The sequence below is a fragment of the Sarcophilus harrisii genome, chromosome 2 (genome assembly GCF_902635505.1).
Source record: "Sarcophilus harrisii chromosome 2, mSarHar1.11, whole genome shotgun sequence".
NCBI classification, from domain to species: domain Eukaryota; kingdom Metazoa; phylum Chordata; class Mammalia; order Dasyuromorphia; family Dasyuridae; genus Sarcophilus; species Sarcophilus harrisii.
The window spans coordinates 51939058-51963670 of NC_045427.1; the positions used below are offsets into that span (position 1 = coordinate 51939058).

Consider the following 24613-nt stretch of genomic DNA (forward strand, 5'->3'; position numbering starts at 1 on the left):
GCTGAGGAACTTTTGAAGCCCTTTACAAGCTGACCCCAACCTCTCTAACCTTCCTGAACAATGCTCTCTCTGTTGCTCTCCTAAATCCAGCCAAAGTGATTTTCTCTTTGTACCTCACACATCTCCCCTCAACCACGGCACTGGCTGTCCCATGTACCCATAATGCATTTCTCCTTGCCCTTCTCTCAGAAAGGTCCCTTTCTTCCCTAATCATGCAGATCAGATACCATTGTTTTTTCCCATATCTCTCAACTCCTAGTGCCCTTCCTTCTAAACTGCCTTATATTTAACTACTTTGGGTTTTCAATTCAACCATTCTGGAGAGCAATCTGGAATTATGCCCAAAGGGCTATAAAATTGTACATACCCTTTGACCCAGCAGTGCTGTTAGTGGGTCTGTATCTAAAGGAAATCATAAAGGAGGGAAAAGGAGCCACATGTGCAAAAATATTTGTAGCAGCAATTTTTGTGGTAACAAAGAATTGAAAAAGGAGTGATGGACATCAGTTGGGAAATGGCTGAATAAGTTGTGGTATATGCAGATAATGAAATGTTATTTTTTGTCTGGATCTGCTCATGGGAGAGCTGCAGGTGCCAGTCCTGTACCCTGATTCATAGCCAAGTGAAGAGGTGGGACTCAGCAGAGTGATGAAAACATGAGTCCAATTTATTCAGGATTACACCAGTGCTAATCTACATGTATCTAAGGCCTACGTTATCGATTACAAATGCCTAAATTACATTACTATTATATCTGTATTCTAATAATAATCAATACATGATACACAGGGGTATTCAGATAGCAGATAACAGATAGTAGAATGTCTGGTAGACGTCCTCCAGATGCTTTTCTTAGAAATCAGCAATCACGCCTTTCTCCCAAGATTCTTGGTACTAGTATTCAGCAAGGTTAGACACATCTTCCGATGTCTCAGAAGACTTGCCACCTGTGGGGGTGGAGGGAAGGAATGGAGAAGCCGAGCCAGATCTGGTTAGCAAAGTTCTCCAAGCACAAAAGGGTCTTATACTTTTTCCAGGAATCCCTTTACTATTGTGGCTCTGGACAATTTTTCTATAAAAAAATGAACGAGCTGATTTTAGAAAGGCCTGGAAAGATTTACATGATCTGATGTTGAGCAAAACAAGCAGAACCAGGAATACATTGTACATAGTAACAGCAAAAATGTGCAATGATCAACTATGAAAGACTTGGTTCATCTCAGTGGTTCAGTAATCTAAAGCAATCCCAATTGACTTTGTACAGAAAATGCCATCTGCATCCAGGAAAAGAATTAAGGAGACAATGTAAATTAACACATGCTATGTTCACTTCTTTTTCCTGTTTTTTTTTAAGTCTCTTATGCTCTTTTGCTCTGATTTTTCTCTCCCAATATGATTCATAAAGCAATGTGTTAGAAAATAAACAATTAAATTTTTAAAAATTGGTATCTTTCATTTTATATTTTTTTGCAGGGTCTATTTTTCTAAGTACTTCCCTCCCCAATAAACTTATTGCAGTCCAAGATTGTTTGATTCCATGCACCTGAATGCCCGGTGCCTTGCATAGTGCCTGGCACCGAAAAGGCACTCCCTAAAATCACTTAGTGACTTATTGATCTCAGTGCCAAGATTCCTGGCAGACAGATCTCTATGCTAACTGCTTGAGCCCTACACCCCTGACTGGCTCAGAGCTTCACATAGGTTCAGTCCCAAGAAGGAAAGTAAATGTCATATGTCTGAGATGATATCTTCCAGAAACCCACATAGCCAGGATGTGTGTGTGTGTGTGTGTGTGTGTGTGTGTGTGTGTGTGTGTGTGTAAGAGAAGAAGAAAGAAGGAGAGAGGGAGAGATAAAAAAGACAGAGAATAAATGAGAGCAACAGAGACAGAGAGAAAGACGGGAAGGCAAAAAGAAGTGGAGAGGAAAAGGGAGAGAATTTAGAATTTAGTCAACAACCCAGTGAGATTGAAAATGCAATTATTTAACCCAATTCTATTCTATAAAGCTGGCTTCACTTCATTCCTGTTTCCTCCAAGTTTTCTGTTTGTTTGATAAATGCTCGACCCACTTCCACTGCCCACCCCCTAAAAAAGAAAGTCCCTTAGTTAATATAAGTAGAGGATTTGGGAGCTTGAAGGCAAGACTGAGGTCTTTCTCTACCACTTTGTGAAGAGGTGGAAGGATTTTTTTTTAACCCTCCTTAATAAAGGTTTGGAGATTGGAAGGTTTTTGTTTTAAATGTGTTTTTTAACTGGACTTACAGAGTATCCAGAGTATGGTAGAAATTATATTTAACACACACACACAAATAATCAACAACAACAACAAAGGTAGGAGACCAAATCAATACAAAATATAACATTTTATTTGCAAGGCCAGAGTGAGGAGGAAAAAAAAGAGGGAACCAAGCTACTTTTTAAATGGACATAAAAATAAATATTCATTTAGCACATTAAAGATGTACATTTTGACATTCATTTCGAGCTGAAAAGAACACAGATTGGAATCTGCTATTACTTTACATCAGACTTTTAAAACAGGTTTGATTATTTTTAATGTTAAAATCTCATTTTCAAGCATTACAAAGCCTTTTTTGCTAGTGGTGTAGTCCTTTATACACATATACATACAGAACTTTATGTCCTATTCTTGCTCCTTAAACCACAAAATATTTTCCCATTGCCCCCAAAAATATTCCAGTAGAAAAAAAAAGTGAATTATTTCTCTTTGGTTATTCAAATTTAAATCAGAGCTCCCCAGTAATCACTTCAATTTAACTGTGATCTGTAAAAATCCTTGTTGATGTGTGTTTTATATCTATTATTTATACACAATGCAAATATACATATATGTATCCCAGGGTTCTGTGCCTATTCTTAAAACCAGACAAAGAGATGAGAATAAAAAGGGGCTAAGGATATCATGGAAAGTTAGCCCCTGTACTCTCCCTTCACTCAGAACAGAAGGGAAGGTGGAAGAGAAAAGAGTCAGAATATATTCCTTCTGCCTTTGTTTTTAGTATAAAGTTAGGGGAAGGGTAGTGCTGAGGATTTCACATTGAGATCAGAAAAGCACCAATCTTCCCAGTGCTGAACACTGTACATAGTAGGCATTAGAATGGCTTCTTACATTATAAGAATTAGAACTAAGAAGGACCCTTAGAAATGAAGGAAAAGTGAAGTGATTTGCCTGAAATAACATAATGAAGTAGGGCTTTTAAAAAGATCAGAGCAGATTTTTTAGAGAGGAATGGAGTTCTTAGAGCGCAGAATGGGGGAGTTAAAAAGGGTCTTTCAAATATCTAATCCATTTTAATAATAAAGAAATATATACAGCTAATGAGGTTATGGTAAAGTCAAGAGCTGACATTAGAATCCACATCTTGTGACTCCTGGTCAGACCCACTTTCTACTGTACCTCCAACAATCTTCTGATATGATAAGGGCTAGTGTCTCAAAAATCTACAATCCCTATTAAAATGCTTTAAAAATGAAAAGGCACTTCCATCCAGAAATCAGTATGGGTAGCCACAGGCGTACAGATTTAACTACTGGAAAATGTAAATTCCTTGAAGGCAGGCCCATTTTGAATGTTTGTTGGAATGTTTTTGGTATTCTTTGGGCCTAGCACAGTGCCTTACCCAAAAAAAGGCACTTCATGAATGTTTCTTGAATGGCACTGAAATAAAAGAATGAATAAAACAAAAGCTTGGCTACTGGTGACTGACAATCACTAAAATGTCCTACTCAGATGTTCTTTGATACTAATAACCAGTGTTTACAAACAGCTTAAACATTAGAGTTTATTAAGCTTGCAAACTGCTTTATGTATCATCTCCCGTGAACCTCACAATACTGTGAGATAGAAACTATACTATACTTGAGAAATTTGAGAAATAAGAAAGCTGAGGCTGAGGGATGTCAAGTTCTCACTCAGAGCCACATAGGTCGTAAATATATGAGGCCAGGTTTTAATTCAGGTCTTCCTAACTGAGTGTATTGCTCGACTATTTGGGCTACCAATACTGAATATTTGTACAGCAATTCCTAGACAATGGAAATATCGGCAATCTCGAGATGCAGAAGGAAAAAAAATTCAGTGCAAATGACAATCAAACTAAATGCAGAAAATAGTGGATTGTCTTTACAATATTTACAGATCTGGGCAGTTCTGTCCCAGTTACCAAAATACATCAATGATGGCTAGAGAGATGACTCCATTTTTCTTTCAAACGTCATTTTTTCAAGACCTTGGCTTATAAAGGACTTGACAAAAATATTTCTCCCCAAATGAATGTCCCACAGAATCCTCCTCCCCAAAACCCCTAGAACGATGGGAAATGGGATAAGAGGAGGAGGGCCCACTGGGGTGGGGGAGAGACACAAGGGTACTCTAGACAGTGATCTGCTGATTTTCTCTAAAAAAGGGTCTTTGATGGGGTCCGCAGATATCCTGGAATCTGAAGATTTGCTCAGACTGGGCCATATCCTCTGGAGTCTGGAGCATAAGGCCATTGCTGCAATTTTTTCCAATATCATCCCTCAATTTCTTTACATAAAGCTGCTCCACCTGGAGTTAAGCAAAGAATTGGAGGTTAAATCAATAATGACAGTGAGAATTTATGCAACACTTTAAAATTTTTACATATTTTACATATATTTTTATAGATGTTAATTCATTTGATCAGAACATATATTCATCATAGAATTCTAAAGCCAGAAAAGCCAAGCAGAATTATGGGAGGAGGATTTAAATTCTAAGATCAAGGTTTGAGATCTATTTCCAGTGCTCATAAGGCTTATTACCTAGAGCAAATATAACCTCTCTGGGGCTCAGTTTTCTCATCTGTAAATGGGTCAGTCTAGCAACAAGCCTTTCTTAAGCCCTTACCATGTACCAAATGTTGTACTAAGCACAAAGGTTAAAAGAAAAGCTAAAATATATTCCCTGCCTTCTAATGTCTAATGTCATTAGACTGACACAACATGCAAATAACAAAGCACACTCAAAATATATGCAGTTTAAGTATAAAGCAGTCTCAGAGAGAAGGCATGAGAGAGGGGAAAGGAAGGCCTGGGGGTACCTCCCGAAGAAGGTATGATTTTAGCTTTCTTAAAGGAATGCAGAAAAATAAGGAGATAGCAATGAGAAGGGAGAGCATCCTAATCCTGGCAGACAATCAGTGCAAAGGTATAATATATATATATATTATATATACATATATATGTGGCAGCTAGGTGGCTCAGTGGATAAAGCACCAGACCTGAAGTCAGGAGGACCTGAGTTCAAATCTAGCCTTGGACACTTAACACATCCTAGCTATGTGATCCTGGGCAAGTCATTTAACCCCAATTGCCTCAGCTATACACACACACACACATATATATATGTGTATATATATATATATATATATATATATATATATATATATCCACTGTCACTAAATTTTTGTAAATCTTAATATGTTAGAGATCCAGTCTATTACTATTAGAGATCATTCTGCATAATCCTCACAAGATACATAAATGCCCTGCATAGAATCCCTGAAAAATAGTCATCCACCTTCTCCTTGAACCCTTCAGCAACAGAGGACTCAATATCACACAAGGCATCCACTCTTTAAGAAGTTTTTCTCATGTTTTACATAACTTCACATATGCCTTCTCAGTGATGACAAGGGAGAAAATCTTGAATTCAAAATTTTAAAAACAAATATTTAAAACTGTTTTACCTGTAACTGGGGAAAATAAAATGCTAAATAATAAAAACAAACAAAAAGAAGTTTTTCCCTACATGAAATTTAAAAATGCATGCTGATAATTTCTGCCTGCTAAATTTTGTTCTCTCTGGAATCAAGCAAAACATCACAGGACCTTAGAACACAGAAATGGACGGCAGAGCTTATAGAGACCAACAGTATATTCAAACAGAAAACCCTGGGCGACATCCATGGCAAGTGGTCATTTCATTTGAAGACACTGAGTGATAGGGAACCCACTCTTTCCCAAGACAATCCATACTGCTCTTGGATACCACTAATTGCTAGAAGTTTTTTTTCACATCTAGCCAAAAATCTGCCTCTAATTTCTTTAAGTATTTGAAGACTGGGATGAACTTCCCCTACAGCTTCTCAGCTCCCCTTCAGATATCTCCAGCGTATGACTCATCAATTTACTCCTGACAAAAACAGACATCTCAAATGTCGTTTGTTGCAAGTGTCAGCAACTGGTTTTTGATAGAGAAGTGCCAGGCATCCAGTGAGTGGGATTACAAGAACCCCAAAGGTGCCCCCCAAATTATCTCCTTCACAAATTCAATGACAGATATCTGAAATTTCACTATTTGATTTTAATGGAGAATTCTCCATCTGGAAATGGAACCCAAGAAACTTTTTTCAGTCATTTACACCTTATTGGCAACAAGCCTTGTGTGAAAAAGATAATATGGGGGGGGCTAGAAATGATTATAGAATAGGGAGACTCTTAAGTGTTGAGTATCAGCTTTGCCAACTCCACTGTGGCCCCCAAGCAGAGCTCACCTATTTACCTGGCCAGCTGCAACACTCCCAGATTTGCCTCCATCCCACCTGAGAACTCAGCCTTGACTTAGTACATTTCATATGGGCAAACAGTGTGCTTAGGTAAGGATGGACTGTTTCTCACCTGAACAAGGATGAGTTTGGAACGCAATGGAGTCATGTCAGGGAACTCTTCACCAAAGCATAACATCACTCTGCTGTCAGGAAACTGACTTTGGTTGTTGTAAAACTGCTGCAGTTCTGTCAAGAAGGCAAAAAAGGAAATTTTAAGTCAAGGGCAAAAAGGCCCTCCCCATGCCTTACCCCTACAGCAAATATTACAATTGACCGCAAAATTCATAAAATTGGGATTCTTTATAAATTAAGGCCAGAAAGTTGTGTCAGAGGATCATGAAGTACAATTATCTTTCACAGTCACAAAAAGAAGAATATCCTCACTCTCTCTCCATAGCCCCAGACCATCATTCCCCAAGAACCTTGTTAATGGCATCCTCATCACCTGGTCTCCCTCCTCCCACCTCAACTGCCACTTTTGCAGAACTGCATTTATCCAGGGTAGAGTCTCAGCATTTGTTCTATCCTGAGCATCCATGCCATGTAGGACACCCAGGACCAGCTTTAGGACCAATGTGATGATGGCACTAGCTCACCATGTTTCCCTCTTTTCTCCCACAAATTGAATTTGTCCAGGTGCTAGGATTTCTAGACATGGATCTAAATGGGAGAAATACAACAGTACAATGATATTGAATGTTTCAAATCATAGGGAAACCTGTGGAAACCTTCCAGCCTTATGCCCAACTATTACCCTAAAAAAGATAAAAATAAAATCTTTGTGTCTGGCACATAGTAAGCACTTAATAAATATTTGCAGATTTGGTCCAGTCAAGCCCCCAAACACTTCTTGTGTTCTCCCACATGGTGATGTTCAGAATTCCCTTCCCTTTCAACTCTATTTCAATCTTATCCATCCTTCAATGCCTAGCGCAAACATCACTTCTATAAAAGACTTCCTGAATGACCCACTGTGCACACTGAATTACTAATAATAATTTGCATTTCTATGGCCTTTACCAAGCACCTTCCCCCTAAACCAACCTGTAAGATAAGCAGTGGAAGGTTCATTAGTGCCATAATATGGATGGAGAGGCAGAACAGTTAAAGATACAGCCATGGAGTCAGATCAAAATGGATTCAAGTCCACTTCTGATCCATGGCCCCAGACCCATACCCTCTCAGTGTCTCAGATAGCTCTTTCAAACCATAAGTCACAAAACAGTCATAAATTTGCATTGATAGAGAAAATACTATCAAAAAGGAGATCACCAATTGAAGATATCACAGATCTGGTGCAAAAATATTACAGATGAGGAAACTGAGTCTTAGAGAAATGAGATACTCATGGCCTTACTCAAAGTCATAGAACTAGTAAGGACTGGAATCAGGAGATGAGCCTAATTCCAAGTCCAATAATCTTTCCACTATCCCATGTTTCCCCTGATCTCTACATATTTGTAATCTTCTATAACTGTCATCTGTTACTTAGCAGGTACTATCTTGTAGCATAGGCATTTTTTTTTTGCAAATATATACATATGGTCTAATCTCCCCAAAGACTGCAAGATCCATGAAGGAAAGAACCATTTTCTGTTAAATATCTTCTATTTCTTGACATTCCTCACAGTATTCAGCATCCCAATTAAGGTCAAAAAAGATGTGCTTAGATTGAATCTTGCACATATGATATAAACTCTAAGCTTTCAAATCCAATCACAGGAAGGACCCACAGTCAAAAGGCCTTGATGAATGTCACAGGAGAAAGCCATTGGTAGTCAAAGGGATGCTAAATTAGAAGCGGGAAGACCTAAGGGCTAGGTGGTGCAGAGTATAAAGTGCCAGGCCTAGAGTTCAAATCTGGCCTCAGACGCTTACTAGCTATGTGACTGGGAGAAGCCACTTATCTCTCTTTGCCTCAGTTTACTTATCTGTATAATGAGCTAGAAAAGGGGGAAGCTAGGTGGTGCAGTGGATAGAGCACCAGCCCTGAAGTCAGGAGGACTTGAGTTCAAATTTGGCCTCAGATACAACACTAAAAAAAAAAAAAGGAAAGGAAATGGAAAACCATTCAAGTATCTCTGCCAAAAACCCCAAAGGGGGTCACAAAGAGTAGGGTATGATTGAAAAGACTGAATAACAATGAAAGACCTAGGTTCAAAATTCATCTTTCAGTAGAGACCTTAATCTAGACATTTCTCAATTTTCTAAGCCTCTTATTTCTCATCCATAAAATGTGAATGAAAAACCACATTGCCTATCTCACAGGATTCTTGAAAAAAAATTCAACAGGGTAACATGTGTAGACCCACAAGGTGGTTGGAGCAAAAGAGAATATAGTATAATAGAAAGAATACTACATGGAGAACTGGGAAATCTCTGCTCTTCCACTTACTGGTTATGGGACCCCAGATTGATCATAACCTCCTTCTTTGAAATTCAAGAACTTAGCACAATAGTAGGTGCTTAATAAATGCTGGTTGACTTGCTAAATGATACTCATGTGGGAACTGTGAGCAAAGTGCTTTGTAAGCCCTATGGCACCAGGAGTCCCATCTTTCTGTATCTCTTCTATGCCTCTGAGCCCTTAAAATGTAAATGGTACAAGATGGTGACACTATTTCAAGTTTGATAAACCTTATACCCACCTCTGAAAAACTGGTTTGTGTCAAAAATTTTGACCACTTCATCCCGTTCCAATTTGTTGGGCCTGTCCTTAAACATCATGGAGTTCCCGCTGCAGAAGACTCTCCCTTGGCACAATCTCTTAATGAAGACTCCGTTTTTGTTGCTGTGTAACAGGACTCCGCGCTCCAGGTGACCAAAGAGCTTCTTGGTGACCTGCTTCTGACGGTCATTCTGGATGAAGTCTGCCGGCGGGAAGCAAATGAGCTCCAAGCTTTCGGAACCATACATCTTCTCCAGGTGCTGAGGAGGGAGGCTCAGGGAGATCCGGCAGCCCTCGGGGTAAGAAGTGGTAGTGTGGCCCACTAATTTTCCTCCATAATAAAAAGAGATCACCATCAGGGAGTAAGCTGTAGAAAAGGAAGAAACAAGACCATAAGCCTGTAGATGGCCTCGCAAGCCAGAATTAGAAAGGATCATAGAGATCAGAAGCATTAAGGTACAGGGACTGTAGAGGCTATTGAATCTGATCCATTCCCGAGCTGGAAAACTGCAAATGTGTCAAATGAGGGAAATGAGGGACAAAAAGATTAAGAAATTCGGCTCAGATCACAGAGAGAAAAAGTATTTCAATTTAATTCCAAAGCTCTCTAATTCCAAATCCAACTTAGGGAGCTGGGTTCGGGAAAGAAGTTGACTTTTTCCCATATTATGCATCTCCTAAGTACTGGACAAAATTGGTAAATGGTTAAAATTTGCATGTTGTTTCCTCCATTAGGTTGTTAGCTCCTTGAGGGCGGGGATTTTGTTTTGCTTTTCTTTGTATGGCCGTGGTTTGCACAGTTGGCACTAAATCAATGTTTTAGATTGACTAACTTCATGAGTAGAAGAGATGCAATAGAAATCAGACTGAGTTTCAGGAATGAGAAAAATAAGTGTGATGTTTAAAAATGTTCAAGAGATGATTTCTGGGTAATTTAATCATTTTATTAATAAATCCAGCAGATTATTAATAAAGGATTAATCATTTGATTATCTCTCTTAAACCAAAGACAAACACGGCAGAAGATCCAGATGGTGATTTGACTGAGAGTCAGATTTGGTGATGTTGAGAATTCCCTTACCTTTCTACTCTATTTCAATTTTATCCATCCTTCAATGCCCCGCTCAAATATCATTTCTTCTATAAAAGCCTTTCTGAATGAACCGCTGTGCACCCTGATTTTATGTACTCTTCAAAACAGAAAGTGGTCCATCAAACAGAAAGCAAATCTAATTGGTTAATGTGATTAAGGGTGAGTATATCAAAAGACTATCATTGATCAGTTGTTTTCAGCCAGATCTGATTTTTTGTGACCCTATTTGGGTCACATTTTCTCGACAAAGATACTGGAATGTTTTGCCATTTCCTTCTCTAGTTCATTTTACAGATGAGAAACTGAGGCAAACGGGATTGTGTGACTTGCCTATGACCACACAATTAGTAAGTGTCTGAGACCACATTTGAACTCATAGAGATGAGTCTTCCTGACTCCAAGCGCAGGGCTCTGTCCACTGTACCATCTAACTAACCTAGTTTGGGCTTCCTAAAATAGGGAATCCAAAACTGAAAACAATATTCTGGATGTTGTCTAAGGAGGTTAGCACTCTATATATTAGGGTTCTTTTCATGAAAACTAAAATGACCTTATCTCTTTTCATTGCCATATCAATATTATTAATATTGACATGTTAGTTTTATATTATGATTATGAATATTATTTACATTATTAATAATATTAATATTATTAAGGTTCCACTCAAACCTTAAGATCTTTTCCCACACAAATTGTTGTCTAGCCGTATCTCCCTCCCCTCTCCACTTGAAACTGATTTTTTTGAGTTCCTTTCTAGGACTGTACACTACAACATCTGATCCATTCCTTGAGGCTATGGACAGTTTCTTAAATCACTCTTCAAAAGCCCAGATTATAAAAAGCAATTTTCACATCTCTGGAGAAGGTAATGTCAGCTGACTACAGGAAGGAAAGTTGGGGTTCTTTAGCTAGTTTGAATACAACACTATTGACATTGCACCTAATGGCAGATAAACTACCTAATAAAATACTTGTTGACTGACTACGCATATCAATCAAATAACTCTGCATAAAGAAAGGGGTCTCCAGACTTGATCCAACTCACAGACATTCAGCAATGATTACTCAGAGGAACTGATAACATTTTGTACATAATTCAATGCAAAATTATAGAAGGGAGGGGAAAGGGAGAATTCTCTCAGTCTCCTCCTTTATCAAAGGAGGGATGTGAACAAGATTGTCTTAGAAGGATGGAGCCATGAACTCTAAACTGGCAAATCATTTAACTCCATTTGCTTTAGTTTCCTCATCTGTAAAATGAGCTGGAGAAGGAACTGGCAAACCACTCCAGTATCTTCACCAAGAAAAATCCATATGGAGGTCACAAAGAGTCACACTCAACTCAAAAGACTGAAGAATTATTCAAAAATTCACCTAAAGCATGATCAAAGAAAACTAATTGTGGAGAAATAAATATTAACTAGCTTTTAGTCCAGGAGTTCTGAACTTTTGGGGTATTATGGACCATTTCTTTAAAAAAAAAAAAAAGTTTGTTTTTTATCATAATTAAAGGAAATGCTCAATTTAAATTAGAGGTTTTGAAATAAAAACTTTTTTTTCTAAGTTCACAGACCTCTTGTTCTAAATCATTTTTCTCTAAGGAACTTAATTTGCTTTCCAGGCTTTTTTTGAACATAATATTTTGTTAACTCACAGAGAGGCCCATAGCAATTAGGAGGTTTCTATACAACCATGTAAGAGGAAAAGGGGACTAGACTAGACTTTCAACAGATGATTGGTCATAGTCTAGTTTAGCTAAGCAACAGTAGGCTCATACTGAAAGTTTTTTCCAGATCAAAAGGTTAAAAAACCACATATTCCCTGGGAACAGCCTTGGAGAATTTCCAGTCAACATCGGGCCAAGGAGAACTGAGAGAGAAGAGCTTTCTTTCATAGATGACTCTGTGACTTGTCAGCTAACAGTCAACCCATCTGCTACTTTACCTGGATGGTGAGATTCATAAGCAGGATACCCAGTCATCAAAGGCATGGCTATTAGAAGGAAAAAATAAATAAATTTAAAGACATAAAAGACAGGTTCAAACAACACATCCTTCCCTGTCCCCCCTCCAAAAAACAAAACAAAACCATTTTCTTTAAAAGTTTTTAGGCCACAGTACAGACTTCCGCTGAATTCTGAGTGTTCCTCCCAACCATAACATAGACTCATGGTTTCATAAGAGCAGAAAACCAAAGTCTCACCCAGACTCAGAATAGAGGTTTGTACTTCCTCTGTCCAGTGGGGATGAATTCTTTAAATGTGCTCAAGAATCTTAGCAAGCCTTGAAGAATATTAATGTTTAGCTGTTCTTAAACCCATCACCACTTGATCCCCATGACCTCATCCCCTGAATTTCACAATAAATACAGAATAAACTACCTACCCATGTCCATTGTCCATGGATTTTCCATATAATTCATACAATTATGATAACATATAATACAGGTAATTTTCTAAGACATGTAAGGATTTTCTTTATATGTATAATATATCAAATATATAATATACAACATTATTTATAGTGAAGAGTCAGAATGGTTCTCTAACCCCTTTCTCCCCACATCTGTCCCCCTCTGCCCATTGCAGACACATATCCACTTGACACCCCACAATGCCATTACAACTGGTTACAGCATCCTTTTGGGAACTGCAAACCAAGCTTTCAAACCTGGTTCTTGCCTTAAAAATAGGGAAAGGGGAAGCTGAATATCCATTCTCACATTCAGGGGGGAAGGGCCACCACCTGTAGGGGTGTGATCAGAGTTTCCTTAAAGCATTTAAGGAAATGCTTAATATAATATAATTATTATAATATAATATAATATAATTACATATATAAATATAATATCCTAATATATATTATATCCAAATATAATAATCCTAATATAATAGCAAAAGAAGGTATGAAGTGATAAGCAGCATATTCTCCAGACTGCTGTGGAGACCAAAAGACCCCAATCTCTTATAGCAACAGTTCCCATCTAGTGATTTATTCTGATGGTCTAAGGCATTTGCTCTAAAAATTCTTCAATGGCACCTTAAGCAGAAATTGGAAAGAATATTACAAGTGTATAGTAAATTATCCTCAGGGTTCTGGTGGTTGTTGTTAAAATGGTTTTATAAAGCAAAACATGTTGAGATCCACTATCTTGTAGCAAATGCTTCTTTCTCACCTGTACTGGATTGTTGGATCCACCAGTCTGGAATTGGCTGGCTCCTACAGGCCTCCTGGGGTGAAGGGCTCCTTTTAATTATACCAAGGTATTCATCTACCATGGGCTATACAATATAGTGGAGTAGAAGTGGAGGAGGAAGGAAGAGAAGTACCATTATTTAGCTTTCAGTTTGTATCTCAGTGAAGACTTTTATAATTAATGTCTTTATGCCATCTTTAGCAGTTAGTTTTCAAGAACTTTTTTCTCCATTTATGAGATATCAATCAACAAATATTTATTAAGAACTATACCCAATGCAATGGATACAAGTACAAAGAATGAAACAATCCCTACTCACAGTTTCCATTCTAATAGGAAAGACAAGTGTGCATAATATACATATGTATGTGTATATATATATATATGCTTGTATTTACTCATTTTATTTTATGCTGTGGGTATATGTACATATACAAACATATACAAAATAGTTAAAGGATAAAGGGTAACTAGGTGGCACATAGATAGAGTACTAGACTTGGAATGAAGAAGACCCAAGATCAATCTGACTTCAGACACTTACTAGCTCTGTGACTAGGACAAATCACTTCACACTGTTTGCCTCAGTTTCCTCATCTATAAAATGAGCTGGAGAAAGAAATGGGAAATCATTCTGGTGTCTTTGCCCAAGAAAACCCCAAAGAATTGGACACAAATGAAAATGACTAAACAACAACAAAAGCTAATGGATAAACAGTTGCGGGAATTAGGAAAGGTTCCATAAAAAAGATGGTGACTGATCTGAATCTTAAAGAAGGAGAGGGGCTTTATGAGTTAGAGGTAAGGAGCAAGTGTATTCTGGCATATGGAATGACCAATGCAAAGAAATAATGATGGGGAATGGAGTGTTGTATGTGAAGAACAGGAAAAAAGTCAGTTTGGTTGGATCTCAAAGGGCAAGGGGGAAAGTAAGGTCTAATGAGAAAGTAAGTTGGAGACAGATGACAGAGGGCTTTTATAGCTCAACTAAGTTTAGATTAGTTTCCTACAGGCAAGAGGAAGTCACTGGAGTTTATAGAGTAGGTAGATCATGTAGTCAGATCCGTGTTTACTTTGGCAGCAATGTGGAGGATGGACTGGAGTGGAAAAACTCTTGAAGCATAAAGACCAATTAATAGGTTGTTGCAATAATCTAAGAAAGGTAATGAAGCCTGAATTAGGGTGGTTTCTGTGTGACTGATATAAGAGCTAATGTGAAGATAGAAATGACAAGAACTGACCACTAATTGCATGCGTGGTTGGAAGTCAAGGACAATGTTGAAACTACAAACCTGAGAGGCTAGATGATGAGGGTACCTTTGACAGAAATGTTAGTTTGGAAGAGGGCAGGGTTTGGGGGGAAAGATGAAGTCAGTTTTCAGTACGTTAGTTTAAAATATCTCTAAGTGGTTCTCTACACTGACGTAACAGATGACCCATTTTGAAATAATTCATTAGTGAATTCCATGAAACAACAATAACAGATTTCCCCCACAGAAGTCAATTTAATTTTGCATTTATTTAAAGTAACTACTAAACTCAAGGTGACTCAATGGATAGAGAACTGGGGCTGGAGTCAGGAAGAACTGAGTTCAAATCCAACCTAAAACACTTCCTATCTGTGTGTCGCTGGACAAGTGAGTTAATCTCTTATTACTTGACAAAATAGATCCACTGGGGGGAAAAAACCACAAACCCCTCCAGTATCTTTGCCAAGAAAATCCCATCTATGGAGTCAAGACTGACCAACAATACTCACAGGGTTGAGCCAAGCAATGGAGAAACAAGGACCAAAAAAAAAGGTCTTTGAGGAATCCTCGTCCTTCTGGCAGATACAACATATAAATGGATGATCGAATATAAGGTAGCTTAAGGCTAGGGAGAAAGCCAAGGGGCATTAGGAGAAGTTCCATATGACATATGGCACTTGAATGGAGGAAGATTAAGATTCCAAGAAGGTTCAGTAAGAAGTAAGAAGAGAGTGCATTCTGCACATGCTGGGAAGCTAATACAAAGGCACGACAATAGATAGAAAATCAAATTAGTTGAAAAGTAGAATAAATGAAAAGATCTCTTTCCTAACACTTCCTCTTGACTGTTAATGCCAAACTATCTCATGCTTAGCTATTTTGTGTATGTGCATATACATATGCATTTTACTTATAAACATTTATACATATTTGTTACTTTTTTTTTTTTTTTTTTTTTTTTTTTTTTTTTTTTTTTTGCTGAGGCAATTTGGATTAAGTGACTTGCCCAGGGTCACACAGCTGGGAAGTGTTAAGTATCAGATTTGAACCAGGTCTTCTTGACTTCAGTGCTGGTGCTCTATCCACTGCACCATCTAGCTGCTCCCATATTTATTTCCTTTATGCTATACATATTTTATGGGTACTTGTTATCTTCCCCATTCCATTGTAAGCTTGCTCATTTCAAAAAAAGAATATTTCATTCTTTGTATTTGAATCCCCAGCACAGTATCCGGAACATAGTAGGCACTTGGTTGATTAAAATAATGAGTTACTTTGGTGTGTGTCCTACGGACATAGCCCAAGTTCCCAGAATCACAGAACCTCCAGGATGGGAGATCATCCATCCTCAGCAGGTCCCCATCCACACAGCTTCTGATTGAAGACTCTGAATGATAAGGACTTCATCACATTGGGACAATTCTAATTTTCAGGATTTTTTTATATTGAAAGCTGTCCCTCTGCCACTTCCAATTATTAATCCTAGTTCTTTTATCTGGAGCTAAAGAATATCCTCTTCTACCTAGCAAGCTTTCAAACACTACTTGGCACACAGTAAGTACTTAATACCACTGAGAGTATCTCCAATTTATCCTGTATGAACCTGTTTACATATTGTTGTTTGTATGTTGTCTCCCCATTAGACTTAGTTCCTTGGGAGTGGGGGCTATTTTGTGTCTCTGTGTGTCCCCCGTGACTTGCACAGTTCCTGGCACATAGTAAGTGTTTAATAACTATTAACTGATTGATTTGAAGAAAACTACTATGTCATCCTTGTCTTGTCTTTTTCAGCCAAAGCAACCATAGTTTTGTTTTGTTTTGCTTTGCTTTCTAACCACTCTTCATATGGCATGGTCTTCAATCAAGAATAAATTAAAAGCAAAGTCCTCCAAAACTTTCCAAAAACAGCAACAACAACAATAACCTTTATTGTGTCATATTTCTATACCTGCTCTAGATTTCTGCCCTGCTTCTGAAATTTAAGTCACAAATCTGATTATGAAACATTTGGTAATTTGATTTTCTTGTGACCTTAATGTGGCAATCAACTTGTCTTCCTCTTTGAGATGATTCAGTGGGAAAGTAAAACACAAAAAACAGGAAACTTATGGATAACCCTTCCACCTACATGATATGAGCAGTTAGGAATTAATACAAAGGCCTTTCAGGAACTCTCAATGGTTCTTGTCTACCAGAGGCTATACTAAAGACTAGGGACTATGTTAAGATTAGTATCATCCTGACATGCACTTGTATCAGATTGTTTCTGTGATCTATATATAAACAGTATCACACAGAAACAAAATAATTTTTGGCATAAAATTATTTTATTATTTAAATTTCATTCACAAGATGATTTTTATTATCAATAAAAATCATTTTGTGAAATTTAAGTAATAAAATAAATTTATGTCGAAAATTATTTAACAAAAATAATTTTGGGCATAAATTTATTGGCATATTGGCAATTGGCAATTTTGCTGACATTGGCACCTCATTTGTTATGGGTCTTGGTGCATTATCTTCAATCCAAAACACTGTCTAGAAAGTAGAAATCAATGAAAAGGAACTTGTATGATCAACCATCCAATAACCTGAAATTAATAGAGTTCAAGGCATCATCTTTGCAGAGGCACTAGTTATCCCTTGCACATCTAGGAGGCAGGGGAGGAAGAGGAGACAATACTCCGTCCTCCAATTCTACCTACCCCACAAAAATTTTTTTGGCCTTAATTTCCTATCATAGAAGAAGTCTGAATTATTATATTAAAAGATAAAATATGTTGATGTTATATAATATTTTGTGCATTTCTGAATTTCTAAACTTTTTTCTGTTGTCTCCTGACCTTCAATTGCTGTCTATGAATTTGGCAAAATTCCCAAAAATTTCCATTTAATTTCTCATACCGAAGTGCAATATAGGGAAACCATGATGGGGAAAGTTATAGGGTGAAAGGGATAACCGTAAAAGTCAGACTCCAGGGAGGTCCAAAAGAAAAGGGACTTTTCAGAGAATAAGAGCTTAGAAGGCAGTGGTTACTTACCTCTTTCATCAGATCCTCTAATTCAGATCGACTGCAATTCATGTCAGCAACTTCACTAGAAGAGCTGCTGTTTGGCATCCCTATTTTGCCTAAAGAAAACCAAAAAAACATCATGAGAAAGAGAACCCAGTCCCCATAAATTGTGTTGATGGCCAGTGGGAAGATTTAAAAGAAGTAATGCAGAATGAAGGAAGAAAAACCAAAAGGGCAATTTTTCAGTGACTAATTGTAGTGTAAATAAAGGCAGCATTTAGAGACTAGACAATTTATAATAGTCAATGTTAGTATCCTGACAAAATTAAAGGACACTCACAGTGCTTCTTCCTATGAACCCATAAATGATTTGTTTCCTACCAAATTTGTTTTAAAATTTTATTTATTGAATTAAATACAAAATAAGAAAAAAACAAAATAGAAAAAAGATAGAAAAAGAAAAAAAAACAAATAAATAAATATATGGATGCATGAATGAATGAATAAAAACATTGTCATGTGCCCAGAGAACATCAGAGAAAATTCAAAATAACTAACAATAGCCATCTACAACCAGAAAAAGAACTGAGCAGGTTAAATGTAAATCAACACATGCTCTGTCACTTCTTTTTTCTGTTTTTTTCTCTCCCATGGTTTTTCCCTTTTGTTCTGATTTCTCTCTCCCAGCATGATTCATAAAGCAATGTATACTAAAATAAATAAATAACAATAAATTTCCATTTCAAGAAAGCATATATAATAATAGAAGAAATTATATTCATGAATACCCATCTTTTCTTTGCTTCTTTGCAGATTATTCTTTTGTTCTCTGCTGCATACTTTTTACTTTATTCTTTTTTTCCTTTCCATCCTCCCCTCACCTCCCCCAAGCAGGCTACATACAGTTAAGCACACACCCACTCACAGATGTATATACATATATCTATATACACATATATAGATCTACATGCATACACAATCACATATACTTAGACACATATGCATTTACTCATATGTAAATATGCATCTAAAACAATATTAATATGGCTGATATGCACTGTAGATTTCTCTTTTGATTGAATCTTTGTTTGACTTTGTCTAAGATCAGTGATAGTGCCCTACTTTTTTTTCTAATAAATTCTACTCCTGATCCTTGTTGTATTATTTCTATATATCTTTTACTTTCTATCCCTGCTAACTCTTCTTTAATTCTGCTCCTTAACTTGCCTTATTACTTAACCTCCTCCCATCCACGGATCCTTCCCTCATCTTCTTCCCCCCCCCACCTTTTCCTCTCCTCTTTCTTCCATTTCCATTAATCTACACATTTTATCCCACTGCAATTAATCTAAATACCCTTCTGTACCCCACTTTATCCTATGCAACCCTTTCTCACCCTCTTTATCCCTTTCCCATATATACCTTGTCCCACAACCATTATTCTACACATTTTTCTCTACCCCACCAGATCCTTTAACCCTCATCCCTTAATCTACACACTTAAACAAACTGACACAAATCTATACCCTACCTTATTTTATCTCTTCTCCCCCTAATTTCCTTATAGATTTTTCAGAATGTCAAAGTTCTTTATAAAGGAATTTGTTTGGTCACTCATTAGACAGTGTCTGTTGTGGTAAGGCAAGTTATATTGATATATATTTTTTTCAAAATGAAGAAATGCTTTTTAAGACCTTTGATCACTAAATCTGAATTTTAAGAAGAAAAAAATCTTAAATAAATAAATTAGCTCATCTATTGGTTTAGGAAAAAACAGCAATTCCAATTATGACCAAAGACAGAATTTTTTTGCATTGGTAACACTAATCATTCACATTCATATAGTGCTTTAAGACTTACAAAGTGTTTTGGATTGTTTATGTAAATTTGGCACTTACATATTTGTGTTCATATACTAGCTGTGACACACAAACTATGTGAAAAAAAAATCATTTCTCCGAGTCCCAGGTTTCTCATCTATAAAATTGGGGTGAGATTTGCTCTACTTCCTTTATCGGGGATGCTGTGAAGAAAGTATCATACAAACCATAAAGCATTATAAGAATGGGAGTTATTAGTAGGAAGCCTATGATGTAGGTGGTGTATCAGGGCTTGTGGGAGAATGTGGGATTTCATTGGTAAACAGGACTACTAACGTAGAAGCATCCTCCCCTTATGCAAACCAGCATTCCATCTGAAACTCAGATGAGCCTTAGAAAAATTTTTAGGGTATTGAGAAGTTAAGAAAGCACTAATATCCATCTATAGAGAAGGAAACTGAGAGCATAAAAGAGATAAAAACTCAGGGCGATGTCTCCAAGCTAAGTGACAGAGTCCACACTGTAAGCTAGGTCTTCAGATATTATCTTTGCTTTCCACATTGTCCTTTCTATTGTTTTCATAACAAATAATAAAGTTGTTTTTTTTTTTGCTTTATCTTCATAAGGACACCAAAAAGTCACAAAAGAATTAAATTTGTAAACTAAGTAGCTTGAAGATCAAAGATTTTCGGCCAACTGCATTTGGCAATTTAAAAAAATCATACTGACAGGAAATCTCTTTTCAGTCTTTCTGAACATATGCTTACACACAAAGCATAAAGATTCACTTATGCAGAAAATTAGACCAAATTCGCTAGCAACTGCTCCCCAAATACCCCAAATGAATGGAAATTTTTCTAGTAAAAATTATAGGACAAATCATTATGTTTCTCACTCCAGTCCTACTAATGTTTCTCTCTCAGATTGTCAAGAGGTAAGACACTATGTTATAATACAGTTAACTAGGATCTCTTCCTTTCAAACCTGGCATTTACCTTTACTATGTAGCCATGGAATAGGCTTTTAGTCACTCTGAGGACTCTCTAAGACATATCTCCAAAGTGACAGACTATTGGTAAAGGAAATTATAGATCCCAGATGAACTGGCCCACTAATACTAAGTGAGTGGTTAATATCCAATAGACTGCAGTAATAAAAGCCTCAAAGGAAGGATCCAAAATTATTATCTTTTTACAGACAAGGAAACCAAACTCCAGAGAATCTAAAGGATTTGTTCACAATTATTTAGTGGCAAAGCCAAATTTGACATCCAGGTCCTCTGACACTAATGTCATTAGTCCTTCCACTATGCAACACTGCCTCCCTAAATTACTTATAGCAATGGGATTCTCTTATTTCTCCAGAGTATCTTAAAAAATTAATTACTCATAAAGGACTTTGGAGAAGTACAGGATTTAGCCCAACACATATAACTAAGAAAGTTAGCCTAAATTGTGTTTCAATAACTTGTACTTTAATCAGAATCAAAGAAATTCTCCCCACTAGGTTCTCTGTCCCCTGCCCCCACTTTTTTTCCATGGGTATGAAATTCTGGGAAGTTTACACAGGCAAGGGTAAGATTTGCAAACTGCTTGAGCAGGAAAGAAAGTTTGGTTGTTTGGACAATATGCAAATGTTTCATTTCCTTACCCCAGATAACCCAAATCTGCTTCTTTTTTTTTTTTAAATCAGGGTATTTTTTTAAAAAACATTTCCGGAGGCTTGTTGTTTATATAGCCATTTTGTAGACATTTGTGAGCCTCAAAACATCTGAATAATGTTCCCTCCCCATTAAAAATCATTTGCATTTCTATAGTCTTTTGCTACTTACAAAGTTATTTCCTCATAACCCCATGAAATAGGAAGCTTAAACCTATCTACAATGTCCCTCCCCATTTGCTATATCAGGAAACTGGTGGCCTAACAGGTCAAGTGATTTGACCAAAATCATGCTATTAGCAGGCGATAAATTTAACAGACTCTAGGTTTCGGTCTAGAGCAGGAGTCTAGGGATTTACTGATTCTGCTGTTATGTTCTTTCAAAAATTATAGAATTTGGACCAGTAAGGGTCCTTAGAGATTATCTAGCCCTGAATTTCTTAACCTTTTTTAAGCCATTCACTTCTTTGGTAATAAATTTATGAAATCTGTGGACCCCCCTCTAAAATCATGAAACACTTATACTGAAATTTGCTCATCAAGATATATATATCTCTATATATAAAATTCAAAGTTAAGAAATGTTTGATCTGGTCCAACCCCTCTCTTTTTTACAGATGAGGAAACCGAGGTACAGAAGTGCTAAGTGATTTTCCCAAGATCCCACTGGTCGTAGCCATCAGGATTGACTCCAAATCAGTGGTCATTCTACTACATACTTCTAGTTTAAAAGGCATCTTCCCAAAGGTGTTCAGAAGTCCTTGCAAGTGCATGTATTTAGGATTGCTCCTACCTCCTTAGATTTAGATCCAGAAGATCTGAAAGGCCAGGAGAGATAGATCCTATTGTCCCTCCACAGTCAAGTCACCATTGATTCGTACACATAAGTGAAAAGACCAGGTCTAGACCCAGAGCTGAGATGCTGCCCTAAATGTATTTTTAAGACATCTATTTCTTACAGGCAAGTGTGATGATGAGCTTCTGGGGAAAGGCTAATAAGTTCCTGGACAAAATTCCAGTCTGTTATGCCAGGATTCTAATTGAATTGTTCTGAAAAGTAAACTTCCTTTTGAAAAAAATTTCATTCTCAAATATTTTAATGGAATTTTAGAGCTGGCAAGATCTTAGGGTATCATCCCCAGTTATCCCCAATTAGAATCTGCAAATTGATTGGAAAATGTCATACAACAAAATGGTAGTGATTGCCACACATTTCTTTTACCACATTGCATTCTTTGCCATTTTCAAGATTCCCCAAAAGAATAAGGAACAGCCTTTTTTTAAATTCATATTCTACTCCTGACACTTACTAGCTGAGCAAATCCCTTAACTTGTACTACCTCAGTTTCTTCATCTGTAAAATAAGGTTAACACCTCACTGGGGTTAGTATCTACTTCCCAAGCTTGTTGTGAGGATCAAATAAGATGATTTACATACATTTTATTGCAAACCTTAATGGGCTACATAAATGTTAGATATCATTATTAATTGGAGCAATAAACCTAGATGGCTTTCCACGCCTGAAGGCTACTTACATTTTTGCTCTTCTTCAGGAACTATGCGGTAAACTTTGTATGGCTCAGAAATGTCCAATTGGGACCGGTCTGTCACCTCCTCAAAATCAGGACTCTTGTTCAATGCACAGCGTAACCTCGTCTTCCAAGTGGCTGGTTCAGCTTTGTCACCTTCTTTAAACTTTCCTTTAAAAACTGCCCAGGCCTAAAAGAAGAGGAAGGACAGAAAGAGAGAGAGAGAAACAGAAACAGAAAGAGAGACAGAGAGAGAGACAAAGAAGGGAGAAAGAAAGAGAAACAGAAAGAGACAGAGGAGGGGGAAAGAGAGAGGGAAACAGAAAAAGAGAGAGAGACAAAGGAAGGAAAAAGAGAGAGAGAAACAGAGAGAGAGGAGGGGGAAAGAGAGAGAGAGGGAAACAGAGAGGGAGAAAGAGGGAAGAAGAAAGAGAGAGAGAGAAACAGATGGGGGAAAGAGAAAAAGAGATAGAGAGAGACAAAGGAGGGAGTAAGAAAGAGAGAGAGGGAGAGAGAGAGAGAGAGAGAGAGAGAGAGAGAGAGAGAGAGAGAGAGAGAGAGATTCAATACTCTGCCCAAATTCTGAGTTCACCCAAGAATATCTGCCATGAAAATGTTAAAAACAACATGCTGGTGGGAATCTTGGAGAGTCTCTCCTGCAACCCTTCTCCTTCTCCCTAGGAAGAGGAAATGGTTTGTCCAAGGTCCCAGACCTTTTAATGACAGAAATCCCACCAGGACCCAGGTTTCCTGGCTCCCAGACAAAGATTCTCCTCCATAATGGAACTAGGAAGGATCTTTAGAGAATTTCATTACAGGATTTAAACTGGAAGAATCCTGAAAAGACATCTAATCTGACCTTCTCATCTTACATATGAAAGAAATTAAAGCCCACAGATTAGAATTATAGATATCTGGGAAAGGGACATCAGAGTTCCTCTAATCAGATCCTCCTCCTTTTATAGAGAGGGAAACTGAGGCCCACAAAGTAGAATTATAGATAGCTGGGGAAGGGACTTCAGAATCCATCTAGTCAGATCCTTCTCCTTTTATAGATAGGGAAACTGAGGCTCACAGACTTAGAATCATTGATAGCTGGGAAAGAGACTTCAGAGCCCATCTAGTCAGACCCTCCTCCTTTTGCAGATAGGGAAACTGAGGCTCACAGACTTAGAATCATAGATAGCTGAGAGAGTCCTTAAAGGCCATCAAGTTCAGCCCCTTCATTTTACATATGAGGGCCAAGAAGGTGAAGAAATTTGCCCAGAAGTAGCTAACAAGTGCCTAAGGGAGAATTCTGACCAAGGTCTTCCTGACTTCGAGCCAAGCTCTCTATCCCTCAACTTGCCTAAAATCACCCAGGGCAGAACTTGAACCCAGTTCTGCCAGAGCCAGTGAACTCATCACTACATCAAAGTTGGCTTCATTTAACAGCTATCAAAGCTGAAAGAAGTTGTGAAAAGCCCAGCCTGGGTTAACAAATGAGCAAAGGTACTCTGCTGCCTCCCAATTTAGGGCTCTTTCCACAGTGTCCTAGCACCTTTTAAAACACACTCTCCCTTCACCAAAGGGCCTTATCCCTTTGAGGTTAAAGAGCAGAAAGAGGAAGTGACTCCAGTTCATGAATTTTTCACACATTGAACTTCTATCAATTTTTTATAAAAACCAGACCCAGGCGACAATTTAGCCTGTAAGGGATATTATGCAAATGGTCTTAATTTAGTCACCTATTCCCCTTGTTATTTTTAACAAAAAGGTATTTTGCATTTACATAGCATCCCTCCCCC

The 24613-nt window shown here is 37.5% G+C and overlaps 1 protein-coding gene across 2 annotated transcripts in view; it reads right to left on the reverse strand.

Moving 5' to 3' along the window:
- Nucleotides 1-2345: 2345 nt before the first annotated feature.
- The window catches only part of IRF8 (interferon regulatory factor 8), a 37510-nt gene continuing 15242 nt past the window's right edge, over nucleotides 2346-24613 (reverse strand). For both annotated transcript variants that reach the window (XM_003758467.4, XM_031950174.1), the window contains exons 3-9: nucleotides 22833-23016; nucleotides 17845-17933; nucleotides 13530-13635; nucleotides 12300-12347; nucleotides 9243-9629; nucleotides 6665-6780; nucleotides 2346-4571 (exon numbers count right to left, since the gene is read on the reverse strand). In XM_003758467.4, the coding sequence (XP_003758515.1) occupies nucleotides 4395-4571; nucleotides 6665-6780; nucleotides 9243-9629; nucleotides 12300-12347; nucleotides 13530-13635; nucleotides 17845-17933; nucleotides 22833-23016 (1107 nt within the window). In that variant the 3' untranslated portion in view covers nucleotides 2346-4394. The remainder of the gene's footprint in view (nucleotides 4572-6664; nucleotides 6781-9242; nucleotides 9630-12299; nucleotides 12348-13529; nucleotides 13636-17844; nucleotides 17934-22832; nucleotides 23017-24613) is intronic.